This window comes from Taudactylus pleione, unplaced genomic scaffold, assembly GCF_031769625.1.
Source record: "Taudactylus pleione unplaced genomic scaffold, aTauple2 ptg000026l, whole genome shotgun sequence".
Taxonomy (NCBI): Eukaryota; Metazoa; Chordata; class Amphibia; order Anura; family Myobatrachidae; genus Taudactylus; species Taudactylus pleione.
The window spans coordinates 11,288,006-11,312,419 of record NW_028284428.1 but is presented as its reverse complement, the minus strand read 5'-3'; the positions used below and the strand labels follow the sequence as shown (position 1 = coordinate 11,312,419).

The window sequence follows — 24,414 nt, the reverse complement described above, 5'->3', positions numbered from 1 at the left end:
AACAATAGTGGTTCGCTTGTAAATAAGAAGGCCTCCACCAGGTCTATAATTCGCCTAGTATTGTCCAGGGATTACCGACCCAGAACGAAACCAACCTGGTCCTAATGGATTAGGGAAGGCAGCAACGGGCTCAATCTATTAGCTATAAATTTGGTGTAGAGTTTAACATTGGAATTTAATAATGCTATTGGGTCGATAATTAGAGATCAGAGTAGGATTCTTCCCTGGCTTAGGGAAAGCTACTATCCTTGGTTCCAACATTTCTTTGGGGTAAAAACCCTGCTCGGAGACCTCATTAAAAAGTGGAACCAAAATAGGGATTAACGTATCTTTAAATTCTTTATAAAATGTATTAACATATCCATCAGGACCAGGGGCCTTCTCTAACGGCAGAGAGTCAATAACCGCACCTACTTCCTCAGCAGACCATGATGCATATCTAAAAACTGAGCAGATGTGCCATCCACCGAAGGTAACTTTAAAGTATTTAGACATTAAGCTATACCCATCAGAGTAGGTTGATATACTTGGGGATCCTTTGCCAAATTATAAAGTTTAGAATAGTAATCTGCGAAAGCATTCGCTATTTCCATAGGTTCAGTTACTTTAGACCCTACAGTATTGAAGACCGCCCGATTCCTGTCCCTTGCCAAGTTCCCCCTCAACTTCCATGCTATTAATCTCCCGGCCCAATCGCCATAAACATAAAATTTCTGTTTCAATTTAAAAATATTTTTATGAATCTCCTTTGATGCTAATACATTCCATTCCTCTCGGGTCTTAAGAAGCTCACAATATAATTTACCATTGAGAGGAGAGTTTCCAGATCTGCCAACTAAAGTTCCAGGTCCGCTTGATGTTTGATAATGGCCTTCTTAAGTCGTGCCGCAGATTGAATCGCGGAACCTCTTTTAGAGAGCACCAGAATGTAAACATCGATGTGTCCTCTGGTTTATTGGTCTCTAAATACATCGTGAGTGTCTGAAAAATATTTTGTCTTGCTTCTAAATCATTTAATAAATGATCTCAAGATGCCAAGGTCTGGGAGGGGTTGCAATTAAACCTACATCCCAAAACAAAATAAGAGCTGAATGATCCGATCAAGTTATAGGCAAGATAAAAGCCTATTTTATTTGCTGCACCTTCCATTTATCATGAAGAGCTAAATCGATCCGCGATAAAGAACATATGGGTCATAATCGAATAAAATTCGGCTAGACAAACAAGAATGATCCCTGACAGTTTGGGGACGTGACTTGCATGTAGGGGAAGATTTGTCCATAGTCGGATCAAGGACTATATTAAAATCCCCTAAGCGGACAACAGATCCTTTACAATATTTTTGGATGATGGTACAAAATTTTCTACAAAATATAATTTGTTTCGGGTTTGGGGCATAAATAGTAGCAATTGTATCAGCCCGATCCTCCAAATTCCCAATCCGTATAAGAAAACGGCCATTAGGATCTGGAATTTATCCTTCAACACAAAATTACAAGTGTGTGAAAATAAGAGGGCCATACCAGCCTTTTTCTAAGGGCCGTCAGACATCATCATCATAATAATAATAATAATAATAAGGATAATAAGAATCACATAATCGAGGAGGGGACGAGTTAATGAAATGTGTTTCCTGAACCGCAACTATGTGTGCTTTATTTTGGAAAAAAATACCTTAGAACAAGTCGTCTCTTATTAGGTGAATTTAATCCTTTAACATTTAAAGATAATGTAACCATTGCATTAAGCAAATCCAATAATCTAAACACATATGGACTTTGAAAAATACAATAAAATTCCATATTTTGTACCCAATCTGGAAGAAAAAAATAATAAAATAGGGGGACATGTAATCACAATTATAATAACCAGAATAGTAATTACAAAAAAAAATTACAAAAAGAAATAGGAGGAAAATGGGGCTAGAGAAGGCCACCTCCAAAAGTAGCACATAGATAGGAAATGGGGGGTAGCGGTCTCCCCCCACCACTCTATATAAAACAATTAGTAAACATTATAGTAACTAACGTATAACAATTAGTAATGAGAAAGTACCAGCTAATGAAACTATACGGTGACAAAGAAATAGCAATAAGAATTAGCCAGTTGAGAAATAGAATACCCATGATTCTGGTGTCATTGTGACCCAAAATAAACCTTAATAACACCAGTAAAACATACTTATAGAAACGGCTAATAATCAAAGGACATGTCAAGCAGAATGTCCACGTTTAAGACCATTCTCGTTCAATCCGCGAACTGCTGGAAACTTTTAAGGAAATATCCTCCATGTTTGGTTCCTTCTTCTGGTGTTGAGATGGCAGTGATGGATACATCATGCGTGATCAGTAGTTTGGTGGGAAAACCCCAGCGATACGGGATATCAGCTTTTCGAAGAGCATTTGTGACTGAATAAAAGGATCTACGCTTGGCTAATGTAGTTGCAGAAAGATCTCCAAACACTTGAAGGTCACCCAAAATCGGAGTGGATACCTCAGAGAGTGTGGCTGCATGAAGAATAGCATCATTAACATGAAAATAATACATTTGCATAAGACTGTCTCGGGAGGACACAGCAGGAGCATTTTTTGCCTTAGGTAGGCGGTGGATGTGGTCCATGAGAAAGTCAGTTATGGCAACCGTAAGAAGCAATTTCATGAAGAAATCTGTGACAAATTCCTTGAGATCAGCATATGTAACAGATTCAGGAATGCCACATATTTTAATGTTATTGCGTCGAGACCTATCTTCCAGATCCCCAAATTTGTCTCTCAGGGTGGTAACATCAGTCTGGAGTTGCTCGTGTAGCATTATTAGATCATTGTGCGACTTAACCACTTCCTCCAATTTATTCTCTAGGTGATCGGTCTCCAAGGGCATCAACAGAGTGTTGACAGGATTGTAATGCGCTTTGATTTCGGTGGTAATGTCCGATTTAAAGGACGCAAGAAGTAGCTTCATAGAGCCCACAGTTAATGGCGTGTTGTCACCTAGAGGATCCTGTAATGTAGAGGTTAATGAGACAGGTTTAGACACCATGTCGGGTCAGTAGACGGTTTAGCACCCTTTCCACTGGACATGGATCCTCTAGCTCCTTCCGCTGGAGATGCGTGATCAAAAAAACTCACTGGAGGCACCTTTGTATGGTCTTTCTGTCGCTTGGGGGCGATTGGAAAAAATAGATCCAATGCAATTGACTTTACAAAAGAATTCGTAAAAAAAATAATACATTAGAGCATCAAAAAGTTGTGGAGAGTTTGGAGCACATACTCAAACCATCATAGCAACAGTTGCAGAGTTACTGTAAGAATAAATGTTAGAGCAACCGGCCGGCATAAATCAGACAGTTAAATCTAAATTCTAAAGATGCCCATCCACTAGACGATAAAATTGAGCGATTGAACGATATGGTTATCTTTCAATCATTCATAAATTGTTTGCAAATAGTTTGCAAACATGCTGGACAACCTGACGATAACATCAGGTTCAGCATGTATGCAGATGATTAATGTGCCTACACCAGGGCCGCAACTAGGGGGGGGCTAGAGGTGCACATGCACCGGGTGCCAGAATGCAGGGGGTGAAAAAGGGCTTACTCGCGGTGGCTTGGGGGCTGCAGATTCAGAAAATGGCCATCCATAAATGGCCGCCGCAAAGGAGGAGACAGATGCTAGAGGTCTGTCTCCTCCTTGGCGGCGGCTATTTTTGGATGGCCATTTTCAGTAGATTCCATGCGGACTAGCCGTCCGCATGGACTCTGCTGAAATCGGACCTCTAGTGTCTGTTAGGCCAGCGCAATGCACACAGCGTTCCCAGAAGTGCCTGGAACACTGGCACTGCTGGGAGAAGATGCTGAAAGCTGCATCTTCTCCCGTGAAGTCCCCTGGCAACGAGCATAAAACCCCATGGCAACGAGCATGAAACCCCCTGACAACGAACATGAAACCCCCTGGCAACGAGCATGAAACCCCTGGCAACGAGCATGAAACCCCCTGGCAATGAGCATGAAACCCCATGGCAATGAGTATGAAACCCCCTGGCAATGAGCATGTAACCCCTGGCAACGAGCATAAACCCCATGGCAACGAGCATGAAACCCCATGGCAACGAGCATGTAACCCCATGGCACTGAGCATGGAACCCCTGGTAATGAGCAGGTAATTTTAAAGTAATTAGAAGCCTTACTGTGGGGCATAAAATGGTATCAGGGAAATATATAAGTGGTACTTTGGTAATAGGCATTACAGTGTGTGGCACAATGTGTAATGGGCATTATGGTGTGTGGAATAATGTAAGTCATTATACCAGGGGCATCTGAGTAGTGCAGCACTGCCTTATGGAGGAGCAAGGACAAAATCCAGGTACGGGAAGGGAGGGGGCGCAAAATTACTGCCTTGCACTGGGTGACAGATATCTTAGTTTCGGCCCTGCCTACACTGAACGACTGCTTGTTCAGTGAAGGCACATCACAGACTGACAAATGACTGCACAATTACAATTTCGTAATCGTATATAGTCATTTTGAGGTCTGCTAGTGGATGGGCAGCATAAAAGTAGTAGCTTGCTGCTTATAGAAGAAAAATAAATAGATAAAATACAGTGTACTGGCAACAGACAACCACAGAAGGGAGCTAAAATATCAGGAACAAGGACTGATAGATAGACTGCCTATATCGTAGAATGGCAGGCAATAATTAATTGATGCGTTGGATTTTTGTGGAGAGAGTGGATAGACACTTAATTAACCTATCATAAGGCAGATGTATAAAAAAAACATACACTACCGTTCAAAAGTTTGGGTTCACCCAATTTCGTGTTTTACATGAAAACTGACTTTTATTTATCAAATGAGTTGCAAAATGAATAGAACATATAGTTAAGACATTAGCAAGATTAGAAATAATGATTTATATTTGAAATAATAATTTTGTCCTTCAAACTTTACTTTCGTTAAAGAATGCTCCTTTTGCAGCAATTACAGCATTGCAGACCTTTGGCATTCTAGCTGTTAATTTGTTGAGGTAATCTGAAGAATTTTCACCCCACGCTTTCTGAAGCACCTCCCACAAATTAGATTGGCTTGATGGGCACTTATTGCGTACCATACGGTCAAGCTGCTCCCACAGTAGCTCAATGGGGTTGAGATCTGGTGACTGCGCTGGCCACTCCATTACAGACAGAATACCAGCTGCCTGCTTCTTCCCTAGTTTTTGCATAATTTGGAGGTGTGCTTTGGGTCATTGTCCTGTTGGAGGAGGAAATTGGCTCCAATCAAGCGCTGTCCACAGGGTATGGCATGGCATTGCAAAATGGAGTGATAGCCTTCTTTATTCAAAATCCCTTTTACCTTGTATAAATCTCCCACTTTACCAGCACCAAAGCATCCACCATCACATTACCTCCACCATGCTTGACAGATGGCGTCAGGCACTCTTCCAGCATCTTTTCACTTGTTCTGAGTCTCACAAATGTTCTTCTGTGTGATCCAAACACCTCAAACTTCGATTTGTCTCTGTCCATAACACTTTTTTTCCAATCTTCCTCTGTCCAATGTCTGTGTTCTTTTGCCCATATTAATCTTATCTTTTTATTGGTCAGTCTCAGATATGGCTTTTTTTTTGCCAATCTGCCTAGAAGGCCAGCATCCTGGAGTCACCTCTTCACTGTTGTCGTTGACACTGGCGTTTAGCGGGTACCATTTAATGAAGCTGCCAGTTGAGGACTTGTGAGGCGTCTATTTCTCAAACTAGAGACTCTAATGTACTTGTCTTCTTGCACAGTTGTGCCCCGGGGCCTCCCACTTCTCTTTCTACTCTGGTTAGAGGCTGTTTGTGCTGTTCTCTGAAGGGAGTAGTACACACCGTTGTAGGAAATGTTCAGTTTCTTGTCAATTTCTCTCAAGGAATAGCCTTCATTTCTAAGAACAAGAATAGACTACCGAGTTGCACATGAAAGTTCTCTTTTTCTGGCCATTTGGAGGGTATAATCGAACCAACAAATGTTATGCTCCAGATACTCAACTAGCTCAAAGGAAGGCCAGTTTTATAGCTTCTCTAACGAGCAAACCTGGTTTCAGCTGTGCTAACATAATTGCACAAGGGTTTTCTAATCATCCATTAGTCTTCTAATGTGCTTAGCAAACACAATGTACCATTAGAACACTGGAGTGATGGTTGCTGGAAATGGGCCTCTATACACCTATGTAGATATTCCTTTAAAAACCAGACGTTTGCAGCTAGTATAGTCATTTACCACATTAACAATGTATAGAGTGTATTTCTGATTAATTTAATGTTATCTTCATTGAAAAAAACAGTGCTTTTCTTTCAAAAATAAGGAAATTTCTAAGTGACCCCAAACTTTTGAACGGTAGTGTATATTTAATAAAAATATTAATAAATCAACATGAAACAAACTAACCACTACCGTAAAATACATGCAATACATCAGGCATTAAAATATGGCCTATCAGGGCTTGATTTTCAAACAGGCAGATCCTACCCATACTATTAGTGGCTATTTGTCACCCAGGCAACCAGCAACATATCAGGTGTCGAGACGGCTGTGAGTAAAATCTCTCTCTATTTCCTCTTTTTATTGATTTATTTATACCAATTGTCTTCTTGATAGTTCAAGGGGCAGATGTATTTTTATATGTACGTGTATTTTGTCCATTTTTGGGAATATAAGATGATATCAATTAGCCCGAAATTGAACAGCAGAATCTGATTTAGACTAATGAAACAGGGTATATTAACCTGGATACAGTGTGGTAGGGTCATTAAGCCTCTGACGAAGCTGTTTAATACAAAGAAACGCATTAGACGAACCCCACTTGTAATCTGTGGATCGAGACTCCGCACGTTTTCACTGGACATACCATTGAACTGCTGTCCTCCGGTCACTCAGCCGAATTCCGGCTACATTTCCAAACAAGATTATAGGATCACGCACCAAGCTGCCCAGCCGCTGAGCTGTCATCACTGTTGGGAGATACCACCTGTTCACAACATTCCTGAACATCCGTGAGACATGGACTGCTATTATACCTACATACAGGATTGCAGTATTCCCCCTGGAACAGTGCACCAAGCTGCCCAGCTTCCGAGCTGATATTTTCACGGGGAGAAATCAAAGCATATTCAACACAGTGTGAAACACGGATCAATAACTACTCCAACCTGTAGGTTAGGTAAATCTGAAATCATACAGTGACGTGCATGAGAACTCTCGTTTTTCCCTACTTGGGATTCACCAATCCATTTAATTTTTTAAAATGTTGATTCATGAATCGTTCTATTGATCTTTTTAACTGCTTATTGTCTGCATCAATTCCATCATACATATATATTTTTAGCTTTTTTCCATAATAGTTTTTATTGAAAATTTAGTATAGAAAAATAAATGAGGATACAGAAAGAAAAAAAGGGGAAAAGGGGGAAGCCAGACATATCGCATAGCACAAAACAAAACAAAATATCATTGGTCAGCTTACAAACATTTGATTCATAGACAAAAAAGAGAACTTTTAATACACATAAAAGTAATTAGAAACAGGATACTTGAGGAATGATGAGTAGAACTACCCCGAATCTGAATGAGGTGAGCAGAGAACACCTAAATCAACAGGAACACTATAAATAGTGGAATGACCTTGTTTTTCCCTATATTCTCCCCATTGAAACCATTTCATATGGATGGAGTTAGCAGAGGAGGAATATTTGCTATCCAATGTTTCAAAAACAAAGTGCTTATGAACCTTGTTTTCTATCATTGTGATGTTGGGCAAGTTAGCAGTCTTCCACCCCTGAGCAAGTGCAGCCTTCGTAGCTATTAAAATATGTCCCATGATGTGTCTCTCACCACAGGATAATGTCCCAGGATAAAAATGAAATAAAGCGGTTAGGGGCTCCGCAGGAATGGTTGTTTCAACTATATTACTTATCATGGAAAACACCGCATTCCATAAGGGTCGAAAAGCAGGGGACATGACCAGAAAACATGCAGAATGTCTCCAACCAAACCACAGTTTTGCCAACAATATTGGGAGGCAGAGGGCCAGATTTTATGTTGCCTCTCAGGTGTAAAATATGCTCTCTGAAGTAGCTTTTAATACATTTCTGAATGATTAATACATTTGGATACTGTAAAACCAGAACAAAAAATAATATTCCAATCATCTTCAGAAAGATCTACAGCTAAATCTCTCTCCCATTTTATCTGGCATGGTAATTTCCCCTTTTTATTTATTCTTATCTGACACTGATACCACCAAGAGATACCTCCTTTATGATTAGGAGATTGGAAACGGAGCAACAGCAACGCTGGGAAGGCAGATTTCTTAATTAGAGAAGGGAGGTGGCTTTGCAACCAATGTCTCAACTGTAAGTATTTATAAAAGTCCTGCTTCATTAGTCCAAATTGAGTTTGAAGAAACACAAATGGGGCAAGACCATTTTCTGTAAATACGTCACTCAGGGAAGAAAGGCCTGCCCCAACCCATGAACCTAAATACAAATCTGGAATCAAATTAGCTATCGATTGGAGAAACAGATTAGGAGAAGGCAAGGAAATTTCTTCATCTAAGGAAACATATGCATGCCAGCACATTATTGTAGTCCGAACTGCTTTACAAAATCCCGGTCTGAAGGAAATTTCAGTGGGGGGCAACCAGAATAAATCAAAAAGAGGGAAGGGACGCATAAATTCCCTTTCAATAAGTACCCAGGGTTTGGGGCAGTCAATTATGAACCAATCTCTGGCCTGACTAAGAATACAAGCTGAATGATAGCGTTCCAAGTCTGGGAAGGCTACTCCTCCAACCGCTTTGGAGAGGGTGAGAGTGCTTCTTGCTATTTTGGGTCTATTCCCTTTCCAGATATATTTAGTAAGTATTTGATAAAATTTATTACATATAGATTTAGATAGGGGTCTAGGGATAGTACGTAGGGGTCTAGGGATAGTACGATATATTTTTATCTTATGAGTTATTTATTCATGATCATTATGGATAGTAATCACTTTTCTCAATATGTAATGTTGATTTATTAATATGTTTATTAAATGTATGTTTTTTTATACATCTGCCTTATGATAGGTTAATTAAGTGTGACCCCTATATACACTGTCTATCCACTTTCTCCACAAAAATCCAACACAGTTTGCGCTATCACCATCTTTCTCTCTGATATACCAGCCAGGTGACCACTTGATGTGTTATTGATAGCAGCAGCTCATTTCCAGATTATTTAGTACCTACATATGTAACCAGCATTATCTGTCTACCACAAAGTACAGGTGACCATTTAGCGCAGTCACTCTGTTATATTATTTGTGTACGCATACTGTAATTAATTGATATTGCCTAAAATATTGGGCCAGTACTGAGGTTACCAGGATTGTAGTGCTAATGAGTAAGACACTCACTATTAAATATATTAAGCACTATATCCACTCCACTCTGGTGTGCTGGGTATCAAGTCCAGAAGGTAAGAATGGTAGATCTTGCTGGAATTGTGTGCTGCTGGGAGAGGTAGGGAAGATGGCACCTGCCCCACTCCCTAGAATACCACCGCCCCTCTGCTGGCTGGGTACAGTAATTATTAGTCACGTCCTCAGGCCGATACAACAATGCAGCAGTAGGAGTGGAGCCTGTGGACGGAACTGATCCCGGTCACCTGCAACCCAGTGTAGAAGCGCCTGCTCGAGTCCCCGGTCCCGGTCAGGTGAGCATGTGCAACCCGCAAGATCGCTGTCCCCGACTCAGCGAACCTTGCTCACCCTCGTGGGCTGGCTATATATACTGTGCGGAGTTGGTCAGGGGTCTCCAGGGAGCCGGAAATAGCTAAAGTACACATTTTAAGTAGACGCCGGCTCGGAGCTCTTGTGCCGCACAACTGCCCCTGTTGCCGGACAGGCCACACCCCCTAATTGTTTTTTTTATAAGATAAGGCCATTTCCTGCCTATTGTATACATGAACAGCTATATCATTTTATTTCACATTTTGTAACATTACATTCATGTTATATATATATATATATACATATAACTTCATCAGGAGGAAGTCATTGAGTGACAAAACATGTTGAAGTGTGGCTTGTGATGTATCAACCTGTGTCCAGAGCCGGCGTTACTCGTGGAAGAGGTCTCATTCCTGGAACTTCTGCTTTCTGCCAGGGACTGGGTGACTGTTGAAATTTCACAAGTAAAGAGAGTGTTTAACCTTATTACTGAGTGCGCTCTGCTGTATTCATTTATTTGAGAATCTAACTACTCTGGTGGCAAGGAGTTTCTCGATTGAGCTGCATTATTTGATTGTTTATCTATGATCTGGACTTTACCAAGGATTCCAAAGTGCAATTTGGCATGGTGGTGTTATTTGACCAGGATTAGGTTTTTGCCTAGGTTTGAAATTCGTCAGGGCCACACATTGTTACAAAATCCCTGAAAATGGGGACACTAAATTACAGAGATTGGCTCCACAGGAAATTGGCAGTCTGACAAAAACCTATGAGAAAGCTACAAAAGTATCCTTTTAACCTCAGTGTGAGCAAATGTCATGGCTCATGCAGTTTCATATTAAATCCAGAGCCCCTGTATTTGCATGCAAAGGCATAACTAGAACTTTGTGGGCCACATAGCAAGATCTTAAAAGGGCCCACAAGAGGTAAAAAAACACATACATTTACCCCACACAGAGCCCAATCATGTTATGCCACAAATACCCCATTTCAGGTTATGCCACACAGAGATCATTCCGGTTTATGACACACCGTAGTACCCCTTACACACATTATGCCATGCAGCATTAATAGGTAGGTCTCGTTGCTGCAAGCCCTGGAGTGATTTTGGCTCTATCAGAGCCAAAATCACTCCCACTGACAACACTAGTGATGTCAGTGGGGCCGGACCCAGACGGTAGGCGTTCCCATGGGAACGCCTCCGTCTGGGCAGCCACGACCCCGGCACGCCCACCAAAGGGGGCGTGCTGTCAATCACTATCGACAGCACGCCCCCTATGGTGCGAGACCCATAATGACGGCTACCGCGTCGTTATTAGGGTCTCGCGCATGAGCACGACGGAGGCGCCTCTGTCGTGCGCATGCGCATATGCGAAACATCAACCCGCTTTGTTTCATATATACACCTGCTCTCTATTTGGCATCAAAACCTCAAAGACTATTATATGGACACTTGTCAATAACTGCATCATTGGATAATCGTAAAGGACGCACAACACACATCTGCGAAAGACTGTATTACAAAGCGTGACACTCAAGGTACTGAGTGTTACAGCATTGTGGTGAAGAGGAAATAATGAATAAAGATCACAGCACTCAAAGTACACAGCCCTCTGTGCAGCAAGCAAAATGGTAGCTTCCACAAATTCTACTGCCTCCATACTGCAAAGGTAAAGCATCTCCCATGGCAAGCAAGACACACAGATGCCAGGCCTAACAGGAGCAGAAGATGTATCTTAAAGACATCAGCACAGATAGTATATCTACAATTAAGCTATGCTATGGTATTTTAAATGACTGATGAAATATTTTCCTCATGAATACTGAATAAAAACCTCAGCAATGGTCATAATTAATTACAAAAGGGTAAATAGAGTAGTTCAGGTATTTTTAAAGACTTTAAGAAGAAATATGCAACCATCACAATGGTTAGTATTTCTATCTTTATGGTTTAAAATCAAGTGATAAAAATATGAATAAGTTTAGTCAATGTTTAATTATATGTGTAGTAAATGTTACATCAGACATCATAGAATAGATAGTCCTAATTTCCCCAAACATTCTTTATAGGTTAGATGAGATCCCACGTCCTACCAATGATCCCCTGAGGACCCACTGATTGTGTATAAAGTTTGTCTTACCCTTACCCCTGTAGTCCCCAACCCAAATTTAATAGTCAATGTCTGACTTGCAATATAGATATGTATACATATCCATAAGGTATCAATTAGTGTATTGTATGTATTGAATATGTTCTTCTGTGTGATAGCTTATAGAGGCTATCAAAGGGTGGCCTGTCAAAGTCAGATTTATATTAAATACAAAAATAATACCTTATATTCCATTGTTCTTATTGCAATATCTGGCATACTCCCACAGATTCCAAAAGCAATAGATAATTATAGGTAAACCAGTAATATCCAACTGAGATGTAAATCAATGTTTGCTGGCACAGGTTGAATAGTTCAGCTCAAACAATCATGGTGTCATAAAATGTGGAAATTCTATTCACCAACCTTTCCCTGTGTTTGATGAACAAACAAGCATGTGATGCCGAAGTCTCTTAGCCCAAAATATCTATTTTACTCCTTATCTGACCCTCACTGAACAAATAATGAACTGGTTCAATGACCTCCTCAGGTCTGCTGTACTGAGATTACACACACCTGTGCATACAAATGCCCAAATCCATTGTTTTGTGAGATAGTCAGGGAAACCTGTTTCTTACATAATTGTTAAGCTATGGTCACACAGTGAAACAAATGCATCTGCATGAATTCTATCTAAACATATAATATATATATATATTTGTACCTATTTAATGTATTTCTTTCTTTGAAATATATATATATATATATATATATATTTCACAGTGTAACTGAAATGACGATTGGTGATGATTTGTTTCTGATGATTTCTCTCAGCCTCATATTCCTAGAGAGATATTTGACCTTGCAAGTAATAAGTGATATACCAGCGAGCTACAGTAACAATGCTCCCTCTGGTGGCCACGAGAGATTGGTTTGATTAGCCACAACTAAATTTCCTTTTTAAGGCATTTCTCCAAAACTTTATCTTACTCTTTAGAAATTTCAGTATATATGTATATAGGAAGAATTAGACATTTATATTACATGTCCAATGTATTATATATATCCCAGTGTGCAGACTTGTGTTAGCAGTAATCCAGTGTTTGAAAATAGATTGTCGCACATTGTGGCAAACAGATATTAACAATGCCGGATTTATGTTTATAGCACATAACATTTGATTTGAACTAGTTATTGGAGGGAATCCAGTGGTGAATTCCGGTAACAACACCCCTGAGCCTAGGCATTACCCACTGTTTGGAATCAGCCAATGACCCCCAGTGAACTGGAAACGTCCCGCACCTGGACCAATGGAATACGACACAGCTTACCATTATACACACCCATAATTTAACTGTATAAGAATGCGCTCCCCTGATCCAGGGACCAGTAGCTGAAATTCTACCAGTCATCTGGTGACGACTGTACTCTCTGGATCTGAGGACGCGCATGTGAACGTATGTATACTGGTTTGTAACTCTGACTCTTTCTTGAACTGTATTGTATTGTACCACTGAATTGCTTGTAATATTAATGTTACATATTCTTTCAATACAATATTTACTTTTGTGCGTTGGACCACCGAAACTGGTGTGAGTGTGTTAATTTGCTTTCACATAAGGTTATTATAATGTGATATATATATATTGCACTGTAATTCACATTGTATTCTTGATATGAAGAGAGCAACTATTATGCATACTGTTAGTGTTACAATATAGGAAGGTATTGCGTATACATCATACATTGCGTGCACTGTGCGTCCACTTGGCGCCAACAGCAGTGGTAAGACTATAGATAGGATTTCACACTATCTATCTATCTATCTTCACCTTAGGGAGTGTTGGGGATGCTGAGAAACTTTGCACCGGCCCTGACTATATGTTTCCAAAGCTTCAAACACACACGTTATTTTGACCATTAACTGTGACAAGCAACTGTAATGGTTCTCGTTTAGTATTTTGACTAGTCCACTCAGAGGTTGCAAAATTGTAGAGTCAACGAGCATGGAAAGATAATGAGCGACCTGCTCACATAGGGATTTCTTTTTAGTGGTAACAAAGAGATAGTTCACCATTAAAGAGTTGTCCCTGATTTATGTCCCTGATATGGTCTTCAACATTTACTGTTGTCTGTCAATTGTATTTTCAGGACAGATTTTTCACTAATGTTCAGTTAATTATATAGTGTTGCATGTTTATTATCTGCTTTATTGATTATAACATATACATTTGTCCCCTATTAGGTTCTAATACCACAATTTAAAATACAAAATGTTGTAATAATGAAAAAAAACTAGGGATGTGCAGGCTCGGTTTTACTCGGATTTACTCGGTTCTTATCGCCACTTTACCGCAAATTCGGATTTATTATATTGGCTATCCAAAACACATGATAGGCGATAGCCAATAAAATGCCGTTTAAAGATCCGAGTAAATCCGAGTAACACCGAACCCGCTCACCCCTAAAAAAAAACAATAAAAAACTACACTTACCTGATTTAATGTGATCTCATAAACTGTTGAAAAAAAACATAGGTGTTAATTTATAGTTCCATATAGTGATATATTGTATAAGAAGAAGAATACAGATTATGGAGGAAATGGAGAGCAACTTGTCAAAAACGCAGAATTTCTGCGGTTTTTACCCTGGGATTTAGAACGGAAATATTTTTAAAGACAAAATTTGGAAAATATATCTTCATTACATTTACACCTTTCACTTTGCTTGTCATTAGGATGGTCATTATTTATACTCTATATGTTCAACTTTATATTGCCATTTTTCTACCACTACCTCATCTTCTGGTTATTGAATAAAATCAATTGTGGTTTAGTTAAAGCTACAATAACACATCACTTTAAAGTATATAAGTAAGGTAGATTATTGTTTTCAAACTGCATCAGTGCTTAATTTTAAGGGGCCCATTTATCAATGAGTTTTATCATACGCAACGAGTTTTAAAACTTGTTGCATATGATAATTGTGCTCCAGCCAATTAGGTCCTAACTGTCATCTGTTTGAAAAATGGCAGGAGAGAGCTGATTGGCTTGAGCACTATTTATCATACGCAATGAGATTTAAAACGCGTTGCGTATGAGATGGGCCTCTCAATCAGCAATCTCTTGAACAAATGGAATAACTTCCTGAGCTCTGTCTGCTCTGTAAACTGATTCCTCTACCATTACAGAATATCCCGCTTAGATCAAAACTGAAAATATTGAATTTTGCATGTTCCTCTTAGAATGGGTTCCTACGTGTCTCAGATATGAACCATAGAAGCTTATTAGGAAGTTTATTAGTACCTGGAAGAATGTTAAACAGAAGCACTGTACAAGGACTTCACTGCAGAGATTGCAAAATTGTAGAGTCAACGAGCATGGAACATCTTAAAGGACTAGTGTTTTTTTTTTCATTTAGCATACATTATTTTATAGAATTTACTTAATATGTTAAAACTGTACAAAAAGATAATACCTAGTGCTTATCTTGATGCGTAACTGCTCCCTTATCTAACTAAATCTACGAGGTGCGAATCATTTTTGGAAGGAAAACTTAAACCTGGACATACTCAAAGTGCATGCATGTGAGATGTCACTGGAGACTGTGATTATACCTGTAAGCTGGCCACTTACTTCTTACAAGGTATCGCTCTCTAAGCTTATGTGCTAACTAACACTGCCAATTGCGCTACTAATACCTGTTTGGAGACAGTAAAATAGCATTAATTGTACCGCAGAACTAATGCTTAATGATTTGATGACTACTTGGAAGATTCTATTGCACAATTAAGAGTCAAAGAATTCATTGTATTATGTTGGATTATCCCATGCCACTGGATAGTTGCTAAAAGACTGCAAAATGGGCTTCTGGCAATGGCCTAATATAGCTTAAGGGGCCTATCCATTAGCAGATAAATGTGAAAGATGAACGATTTATCGTTCAGTCGTTCAATTTATCTGCTAATGGATAGGCTCTGAACGATAAAAATACGCACTCCCGCATGCCAACAAATTGGGTGTTTTGTCTCTCCAACATGTTGGTCAATTATAGTTTATCGCTGACAGATATTAGAAATATCTGTCGCGGTAAACGCCAAACGATTTTTTTAATGAAAATGAATAGAAACATTAAAAAAAATCCACTCCCTATATGATGTCATACAATATCGTTCGTCGGTTGCAAAAATCTGTCATGTACATGATAGATATCTGTCACAGCAGCCCCAGGAGTTTTCAAAAGATAAATCTTTTGTCTTTCAGAAAGATCTGCTAATGGATAGGCCCCTTTACTTTGACTGTCCCACACTGTGAAGGAAAAAAACAGTGCTGGATATATCAGATTTTCAGTATAACAAAATGTTTCCCAGGGTCAAGTCTGGATATCTTTGTTATTTCATTATGTTCCTATTTTTTATTCGTATAAGCTATGTCTAAGGTGGAATTTAAAAAGGACAATAATATTAAATGCAAAACCAGGATTGTGTTTTATTTTAAATTAATATTATTGCCCTCTTAAATCGTGTGCCAGAACCAATGATAAACTGCAGCTTTCAAAATCTCTCACTATAGTACGTGGTACGGAGTGAAAGAACCGTGGGGATGAACTGCGGAAAGTAAGGGGCGAGAGCCGGGGAGCGGCCGAGAGCTGCAGTGGCCAGGGTAATGTGTGGGAAGCCTGTTGGGAATTAAGCCTGGTAGCAAAAAGGGATACGTTTTTTCTTTGCCATCAGGACAATAAGTTTAAAACTAAAAGTAACATTTATTTATACAAACTGTACAGATATTTATTCGAATTATTTTAAAATGAACAATAAACATCTATAGTATGTGAACAAACTGTTCTCAAACCATTATTACTCTATTTTCCATCCATTAATAGGAACAAAGAAATGATTTAGTTCTGATATATTACATAACAAATAAACACTGAGAATAAATCTACATATCGTATGCACTATAAGGTCTGAATCCAAAATAAGTATTCATAGAATTACCTGAACCATTACAGGATGAATTGCAGAGCTCCATTTGCACTGTAAATAGATATTGGACGTTATCAATTAGCCTTACTGGGAAAAAAACAACCCTGCAGAAGTATTGATATTACCGCTGTCCTACAGAAAATGTAGTCAGCAGCTTTGTTGCTACAATCCTTATTTATCATGTCCATGCAGCTTATTGGATAAACAATGGTTGTGGTTTGCTGACAACTGTCGGTGATTGGGGCCCCAGTAGAGTTGCATGCGTCTCTTTTTGTTTCTCCATAAAATACATATTTTCCTACAGCACATGTGCATATAAAATGCCTACGCTTATGCGGACTCAGCCACATCTTATAGTCGCTACTAATTATGCTTAGCTAGGAAGAATGGGGGAGGGAAGGGGGCGCAAGAGAAGGCCAAGAGTTAAGCTGGGTACACACTTGCCAATGTGTATACCCAGCGATGCGACACCTGACCGCACTATATATCTGGCGGACGGTACACACTGCACGATATGGTGACCGTCCGCCTCAAATGGCACAGTTCAATTTAAAAATTTTTTTTATTATTTTTAATTTCTGAGGACCAAGAAACAGAAGAAAATTAAATTAATAGATATGGGACCAATAAGTCTTTATTTTTAGCAGGGATGATCAGCAATATATTGAACATGAAATATCATTAATATATTTAACTGGCGTGATCATTAACAAATTTATCAGGGGAATGGATTCATATATTTAAGGGGGGCAATCACTGTCAATAGAAAGTTAATTATTATTATTATCATTATTACAGAACAGGGAAAACCACTATTGGTAAAGTGGGTGTGGTATGACTGGTTGACAGGTTCTGAAGGTCCACATGGTCATTATGTCAACCACAAAAATGCAGGCGTATTTAAGTCGCCATGGTTAAATGGTCGACACATTCAAACGATCGATATTTAAAATATAAATGTCAACATATAGATTTTCTGTATATTTTTAGCCTAGCCCTAACCATCATCAAAAAACCTTATGTCAACCTGTCAAATGTCGACCTTTTGAATGTGTCAACCATTTAACCATGTAAACCTTAATACAGGTCTATATATTGTGATCGACCTACTGACCATGTTGACCTTCTGATTGCTGACATTCAGAATGTGTTGAGTTGCCTTTTGTATTCAAAAGGTCGACACATTCTGAATGTCAACCAGATACCGTTAAAGTATGGGGGCAACAATTGAACATTTACAACAGGGACATAATTGATAATGCAAACTTATGGCACTTCAAGTACAAACAATAAGCAACCCAAGTGCTGCAACCTCATAGCTACCGAAGCTCAGTGCTGCTTAGTTCTTCACCCCTCCAAAGAAGCACCAATATGGTGCTACAACGAGGAAATTGCAGACAGCAAGATGAAGGAGATTAATTTACAATACCAATTTATCTGTGTGGTATTTACCTTTTGGTAGACAGAAAAATGCCTATAAAAATAATAGTGGTCTTTTAAAGTGCATGATGCATAAGAGACTGCACAGCTCTCACATTACTCCAGAAGCGAATGCACAGGCCAGGTTGATGTTCTGCATGTTTATCAGGTCCTGGATTAGATTTTTCATCAGGATAGAGATATTTACTTAAGCCACCGTAAATTTATGAATGCTCACAATACTTACAATCCAGAATCTTGCTGCTGTTATTTGAAGTGCAATTCATTCCTCCTGCAAAAGTATTTTGGGGTGAAAAAACCGTAAAATAACTGAAGCAATATTCAAATTCCTATTTGTACTAGTCTCGTGAATTGCTCACATTTAAGTTTGCATATGGCATTAAACATTGCGTTAAGAGACCCCACTGTAGATCATACATTTGTTTTCCAGCCAAGATAATAATTTTATATCTACACTCATTTATGTCTCACCAAATATTCTAATTTACTATACCCCTGAATAAGTTGTTTGAAACAAAACGCGTTGGGTGATAAGGGTGACCATTTACTGTCTGTATTACTACAACGACAAGCACATCTACTAAGAGATTGCATCCTGGATGGAGATACGGTGGACTTGCCATTAACATGTGGTGCAACTGATGGTCAGTTATGTGCTCAGAAGAATGACATTTTATGTAAAAGTATTTGTTATTTTTTTATTCAAATTACCATTATTCTACACAATGAATGGCCTTGGGTGCTTTTTTTGGGTGCCTTTGGTGGGAGGGTTTTACCTTAGAAATAACCATCAAACTACGAGATCCTTGTCTCTGAAACCATCTTAAGTCAGGAGTGACCAAAAGGCACATACCTCTTGTAGACCGTTAATATCATCTTTGAAGAGATGCAGATATATAGGGCACAATTAACAGACCATACAAATAAGCTTTATTTCAAGAAACTTTGATGTACGCCCTATAGAAACTTTAAGATCTATGAACAGATCAAAATTTACTACGCTATAAGTGCCCTCATTGGTGTTTGTATATGTATGGTGTAATGGTTAGCTTTACTGTGTCATGACCAGAGCGTCATTAGCTGCTGGCTCGCGGTCTCTGTCTGTGTGAGCGCTCTGGCGTGGTCCTGCCGGTGGGGGTGCTGGTTCCTGGAGGTTGGCGCGAGGAGGTCCCGGGGGAACAGGCAATGCTGGTACAGGTAAGACTGGCAGCTTCTCCGTGCTGTAGACTGCTGGGCACCGCCATCTTGGTTTTGGGCATGTGACCTGAATGGGCCAATCAGGTTGGAGCTTTTGCATGTGACTCTCAGCAGCCTATCTTGCACCTTCCCATGGTACATAAGGGTGTTCAGTACGCCCTCTAGTTGCAACGTGTTCTTAGCCTTGCTGTGTGAGAGTTCTCTGTGTTCCCTAGCCTTGGTATATTGCAGTCTCAGCAGTGTCTCGCTGGCTTCCTGTCAGCATTCCAGTCAGTTCCCAGGATTCCTGCACCTTTCAGCTATACCCCACGTCTCACCCTCCACTTGTGACTGTCCAGCCTCACGCACTCAGAACCCACTGCACTTTACAGACCTCTGATCCTCAGCATACCTCTTTAGGACTGTATTTCTCTGTCAGTTCATTACCAGACACCTGCTTCTCTGCCTCACATCAATTGGATTTGTTTCATTTCCAGACACCTGCTTCTCTGCTTCACATCAATTGGATTTCTTTATTATCAGACATTTGTTCTCAGTTCCACAGCAATTGGACTTTATTTCTCTGCCAGACATTTATCCTCAGTTCTACCTTGGACTTTTGTTACAGTATTTATATATTTGTTTTATTCCATGAATCCAAATACTCCCATTAAACCAGCTGCCTTGCAGTTTAACAAGACCGTTCCTGACTCGACTCCTGATTCCATCTCCGGTCCAAATACCCCCCAGGTCCTGACATACTGCCTCAAAGCACTGACGTCATGGGATCAATTCTCACCATGGTGCTTGTGTGGGTTTCCTCCGGATACTCCAGTTTCCTCCCACAATCCAAAAATATACTGATAGGTTAATCGGCTACCATCAAAAATTAACCCTAGTGTGTGAGTATGGTAGGGAATCTATATGTATATACTGTCTATAGATAGATATAAATATACATACAGTATATTATATATATATATATATATATATATATATATATATATATATACAGAATCACACAATTTTATTAACAGCATTGTCTACAGGTGATCAATGTCATAGTCATATTTATGACTTTTATCAATACAAGAAACAGCATCATCTCAGTCAAAAGCCCCATGAGAAGAGAAAACCTTTAGCCGAGTACACACATACGCACTTACCATCCACCTTAGGATACACTGCAAAACTGCTCCTGCTATTTATCCTTTTGCTGCATGTGCTACTAATTTAAAGTAAGCAGGAACACTGGGCCTGATTCAAAGATAGATGCTATGCTGCTGTGAACGTGTATGCAGCGGCTGCTTGAAATAATGCAAACGTTGCAGCCACCTAATATAGTATTGAGTAGGGGTGAGCGGGTTCGGATTTCTGAAATCCGAACCCCCCCGAGCCCCCCCGATCCGAGGCCGATCCGAGTCAGGCTAGACTTTTCCCGCCTGACTCGGATCTGAAATCGAGGCAAAACGTCATCATCCCGCCTTCCGGGTCTCGCTGGTTTTGGATCCTATATAAGGTACCCGCGTCGGCGCCATTTTCTCACTCGGCTGTGGACAGTGAAGAGGGAGGGTGGGAGTTAGGGCTGGCTGGGCTGTGTAGTGTAGTGTAGTGCAGAGTAGTGTTGTGCTGTGCTGTGCTGCTGTTGTCCACTACTTCAAAGTCCATAGGGGCTGGCTGTGTTGTGCTGTGCTGCTGTTGTTAATAGGGGCTGTGTCCACTACTTGAAAGTCCATAGGGGCTGGCTGGACTGTGTTGTGCAGTCAGTTCTCCATAGGGGCTGTGTCCACTCCAAAGTCCTGTGCAGTGTCCCAGTCCTAAAGGGGTGCTGTAGTGTTGTCCAGGGGGTGCTCTGTCCATCAGGGGTGCTCCCCCCAAGTGCTAAAAAAATAATATTTTTTGTGTGCTTGTGAATTGTGTGCGCAGTAGCCGCACGTGCATCAACAAAGTAGTGCCAAGCGCGCGCCTGTGTCATAAGTAAAGGGCCGGCTGGCTTGACCGTTAAAGGGTGCTGTAACCCCCAAAGTACACTCCAGTCCAAACAAAGAAAAAAAATATTTTTTCTGTGTTTGTGAATTGTGTGCGCAGTAGCCGCACGTGCATCAACAAAGTAGTGCCAAGCGTGCGCCTGTGTCATAAGTAAAGGGCCGGCTGGCTTGACCGTTAAAGGGTGCTGTAACCCCAAAGTACACTCCAAACCAAAAAAATATATATTTTCTGTGTTTGTGAATTGTGTGCGCAGTAGCCGCACGTGCATCAACAAAGTAGTACCAAGCGTGCGCCTGTGTCATAAGTAAAGGGCCGGCTGGCTTGACCGTTAAAGGGTGCTGTAACCCCCAAAGTACACTCCAAACCAAATAACAAAATATTTTTTCTGTGTTTGTGAATTGTGTGCGCAGTAGCCGCACGTGCATCAACAAAGTAGTGCCAAGCGTGCGCCTGAGTCATAAGTAAAGGGCCGGCTGGCTTGACCGTTAAAGGGTGCTGTAACCCCCAAAGTACACTCCAGTCCAAACCCAAAAAAAATGATTTTCTGTGTTTGTGAATTGTGTGCGCTGTGGCTGCACGTGCATCAACAAAGGAGCAGCGCCAAGCGTGCGCCTGTGTCCCATAAGTAAAGAGCCGGCTGGCTCATTTCTTAAAGGGTGGTGTAACCCACAAAGTGCACTACTCTCCAGCAAAAATAAAAAAATATTTTCTGTGTTTGTGTGCGCTTTAGCCGCACGTATATATCAATATAACATAAATGGAGGACCAAACTTTCTCCGATAAAAATAAAATAGGGAAAGATCAAGAACCACTTCCTCCTAGTGCTGTTGCTGCTCCTGGGAGTTGTTCATCATCCCAGAGAGGAAGTAGGAACATCACTACTTTTACTAAACAATTGACCCTCCAACAGTCCCTAGCGATGAGGATGAAGTACGACAGCAGTCATCCTGAAGCAAAACGTATAACTGAGGCCTTGACTGCTATGTTGGTGTTAGACGTGCGTCCGGTATCCGCCATTAGTGCAGTGGGATTTAGACAATTGATGGAGGTATTGTGTCCCCGGTTCCAAATCCCGTCTACATTCCACCTGCATCCTCAAAGCAGCAGCAACAAGCGTGCGTCTGTCTGTTAAAGGATGGTGTAACCCTCAAAGTGCGCTCCACAAACAATAAAAATATTCTTCTTTTTTTTTCTGTCTTTGTGAAATGTGTGGGCTGTAGCCGCACCTGCATCCTTAAAGCAGCAGCGACAAGCGTGGATTACATCGGTGACAGCATCCAAGTATTCATGTCAGACAGTCCGTACCTGTACTGGCAGGAAAAAGAAGCAATTTGGAGGTCCCTGTACAAACTGGCTCTATTTTACCTGAGTTGCCCCCCCTCCAGTGTGTACTCCGAAAGAGTGTTTAGTGCAGCCGGGAACCTTGTCAGCGAAAGGCGTAGGAGGTTGCTTCCACAAAATGTGGAGAAGATGATGTTCATAAAATGAATTATCAACTCTTCCAGGGAGACCAGCCTCCAGAACGTACAGAGGGACCTGTGGTTGTGGATTCCAGCGGGGACGAATTAATACTTAGGATGAGGAATCGGTGGATGAGGAGGATGAGGATGACATCCTGCCTCCGTAGAGCCAGTTTGTGCAGGGACAGATTAATTGTCAGCTTGTTTTGTGGGGGCCCAAACGAACCAATCATTTCAGCCACAGTCGTGTGGCAGACCCTGGCGCTGAAATGTTTGGTTTGTTAAAGTGTGCATGTCCTGTTTATACAACATAAGGGTGGGTGGGAGGTCCCAAGGACAATTCCATCTTGCACCTCTTTTTTTTCTTTGCATTATGTATAGTTTGGGGCCTAGTTTTTCAAACTGCCACCCTGTCTGCCACTGCAGTGCCACTCCTAGATGGACCACGTGTTTGTGCCGCCTACTCGTATCTCTTAGCATAGTCATCCAGCTACCTCGGTGCAACCTTTTGGACATAAAAACACTATTGTGAGGTGTGAGGTGTTCAGAATAGACTGGAAATGAGTGGAAATTAAGGTTATTGAGGTTAATAATAGCATAGGAGCAGAAAAACCCACAAATTCTGTGATTTTAGCTGTTTTTATGCTTTTTTAAAAAAAAATACAGATCCAAAACACAAAACCCAGAACCCAAAACACGGAAGGGTGGTTTTGGCAAAACCAATCCAGATCCAAAACACGAAAAGTGGCCGGTGCACACCCCTAGTATTGAGATGCCCACCGGCAAATCCAATCGATTGCATACAAAGACACAGCATTGGTCGCATATTCTTTGGTAGTCGGCTTTCTGTGTAACCCTATGGTTGCGGCGACTAAGAAGCTGGAGCCATATTATCTGCGTACTGGATCGCAGACACACAGGCTGAGACACCCCCAAAACATGACATGTCTGTGTTTTTCCCACCACCCTTTACCTCCTCTAAATGTTCTGCTGAAAATAACACTGCGGGAAAATACTTGCTGCAACGCCGTCAGTTATGAAATTTGACGCATGCGATTTAGGGACATGCGCAGAATACAGGAGAACGCTCCTCTGCATAAATATCGGCATTGCATCTAACTCTGAATCAGGCCCATTGTTCCTGCTTTTAACCCACTGGTATATGTACAGTATGTTTGCACCTCACAGTCTTCTACTTAATTATTTTAAGTGATTATATTGTACATTTTTCCTTTATGAGTTGATATTTTTATGTATATGTTTTTATACTTTTTTATTGAGAGATATATATATATATAATTAAAATCAATAAAAAAAAAGTATAAAAAACATACATAAAAATATCAACTCATAAAGGGGAAATGTACAATATAATCACCATCATTACTGGAATATTCCACCATTGTGGAAATATATAAAGTTGTGGGGGTACATGAAGTTGTGGGGGTACATGAATAAATATGTTTGATACACAGACTGCCTACATTATGTAATTTATTACATGTGTGAGAACAACAGCACTGCCAGTTCCTTC

The 24,414-nt window shown here is 40.4% G+C and overlaps 1 protein-coding gene across 6 annotated transcripts in view; it reads right to left on the bottom strand.

Moving 5' to 3' along the window:
* ADGRG2 (adhesion G protein-coupled receptor G2) overlaps nucleotides 1-24,414 on the bottom strand; it is a 278,970-nt gene that overhangs the window by 83,807 nt on the left and 170,749 nt on the right. For all 6 annotated transcript variants that reach the window (XM_088451625.1, XM_088451627.1, XM_088451628.1 and 3 more), the window contains 3 exons: nucleotides 18,482-18,526; nucleotides 16,828-16,866; nucleotides 14,327-14,349 (listed from right to left, as the gene is read on the bottom strand). In XM_088451625.1, the coding sequence (XP_088307751.1) occupies nucleotides 14,327-14,349; nucleotides 16,828-16,866; nucleotides 18,482-18,526 (107 nt within the window). The remainder of the gene's footprint in view (nucleotides 1-14,326; nucleotides 14,350-16,827; nucleotides 16,867-18,481; nucleotides 18,527-24,414) is intronic.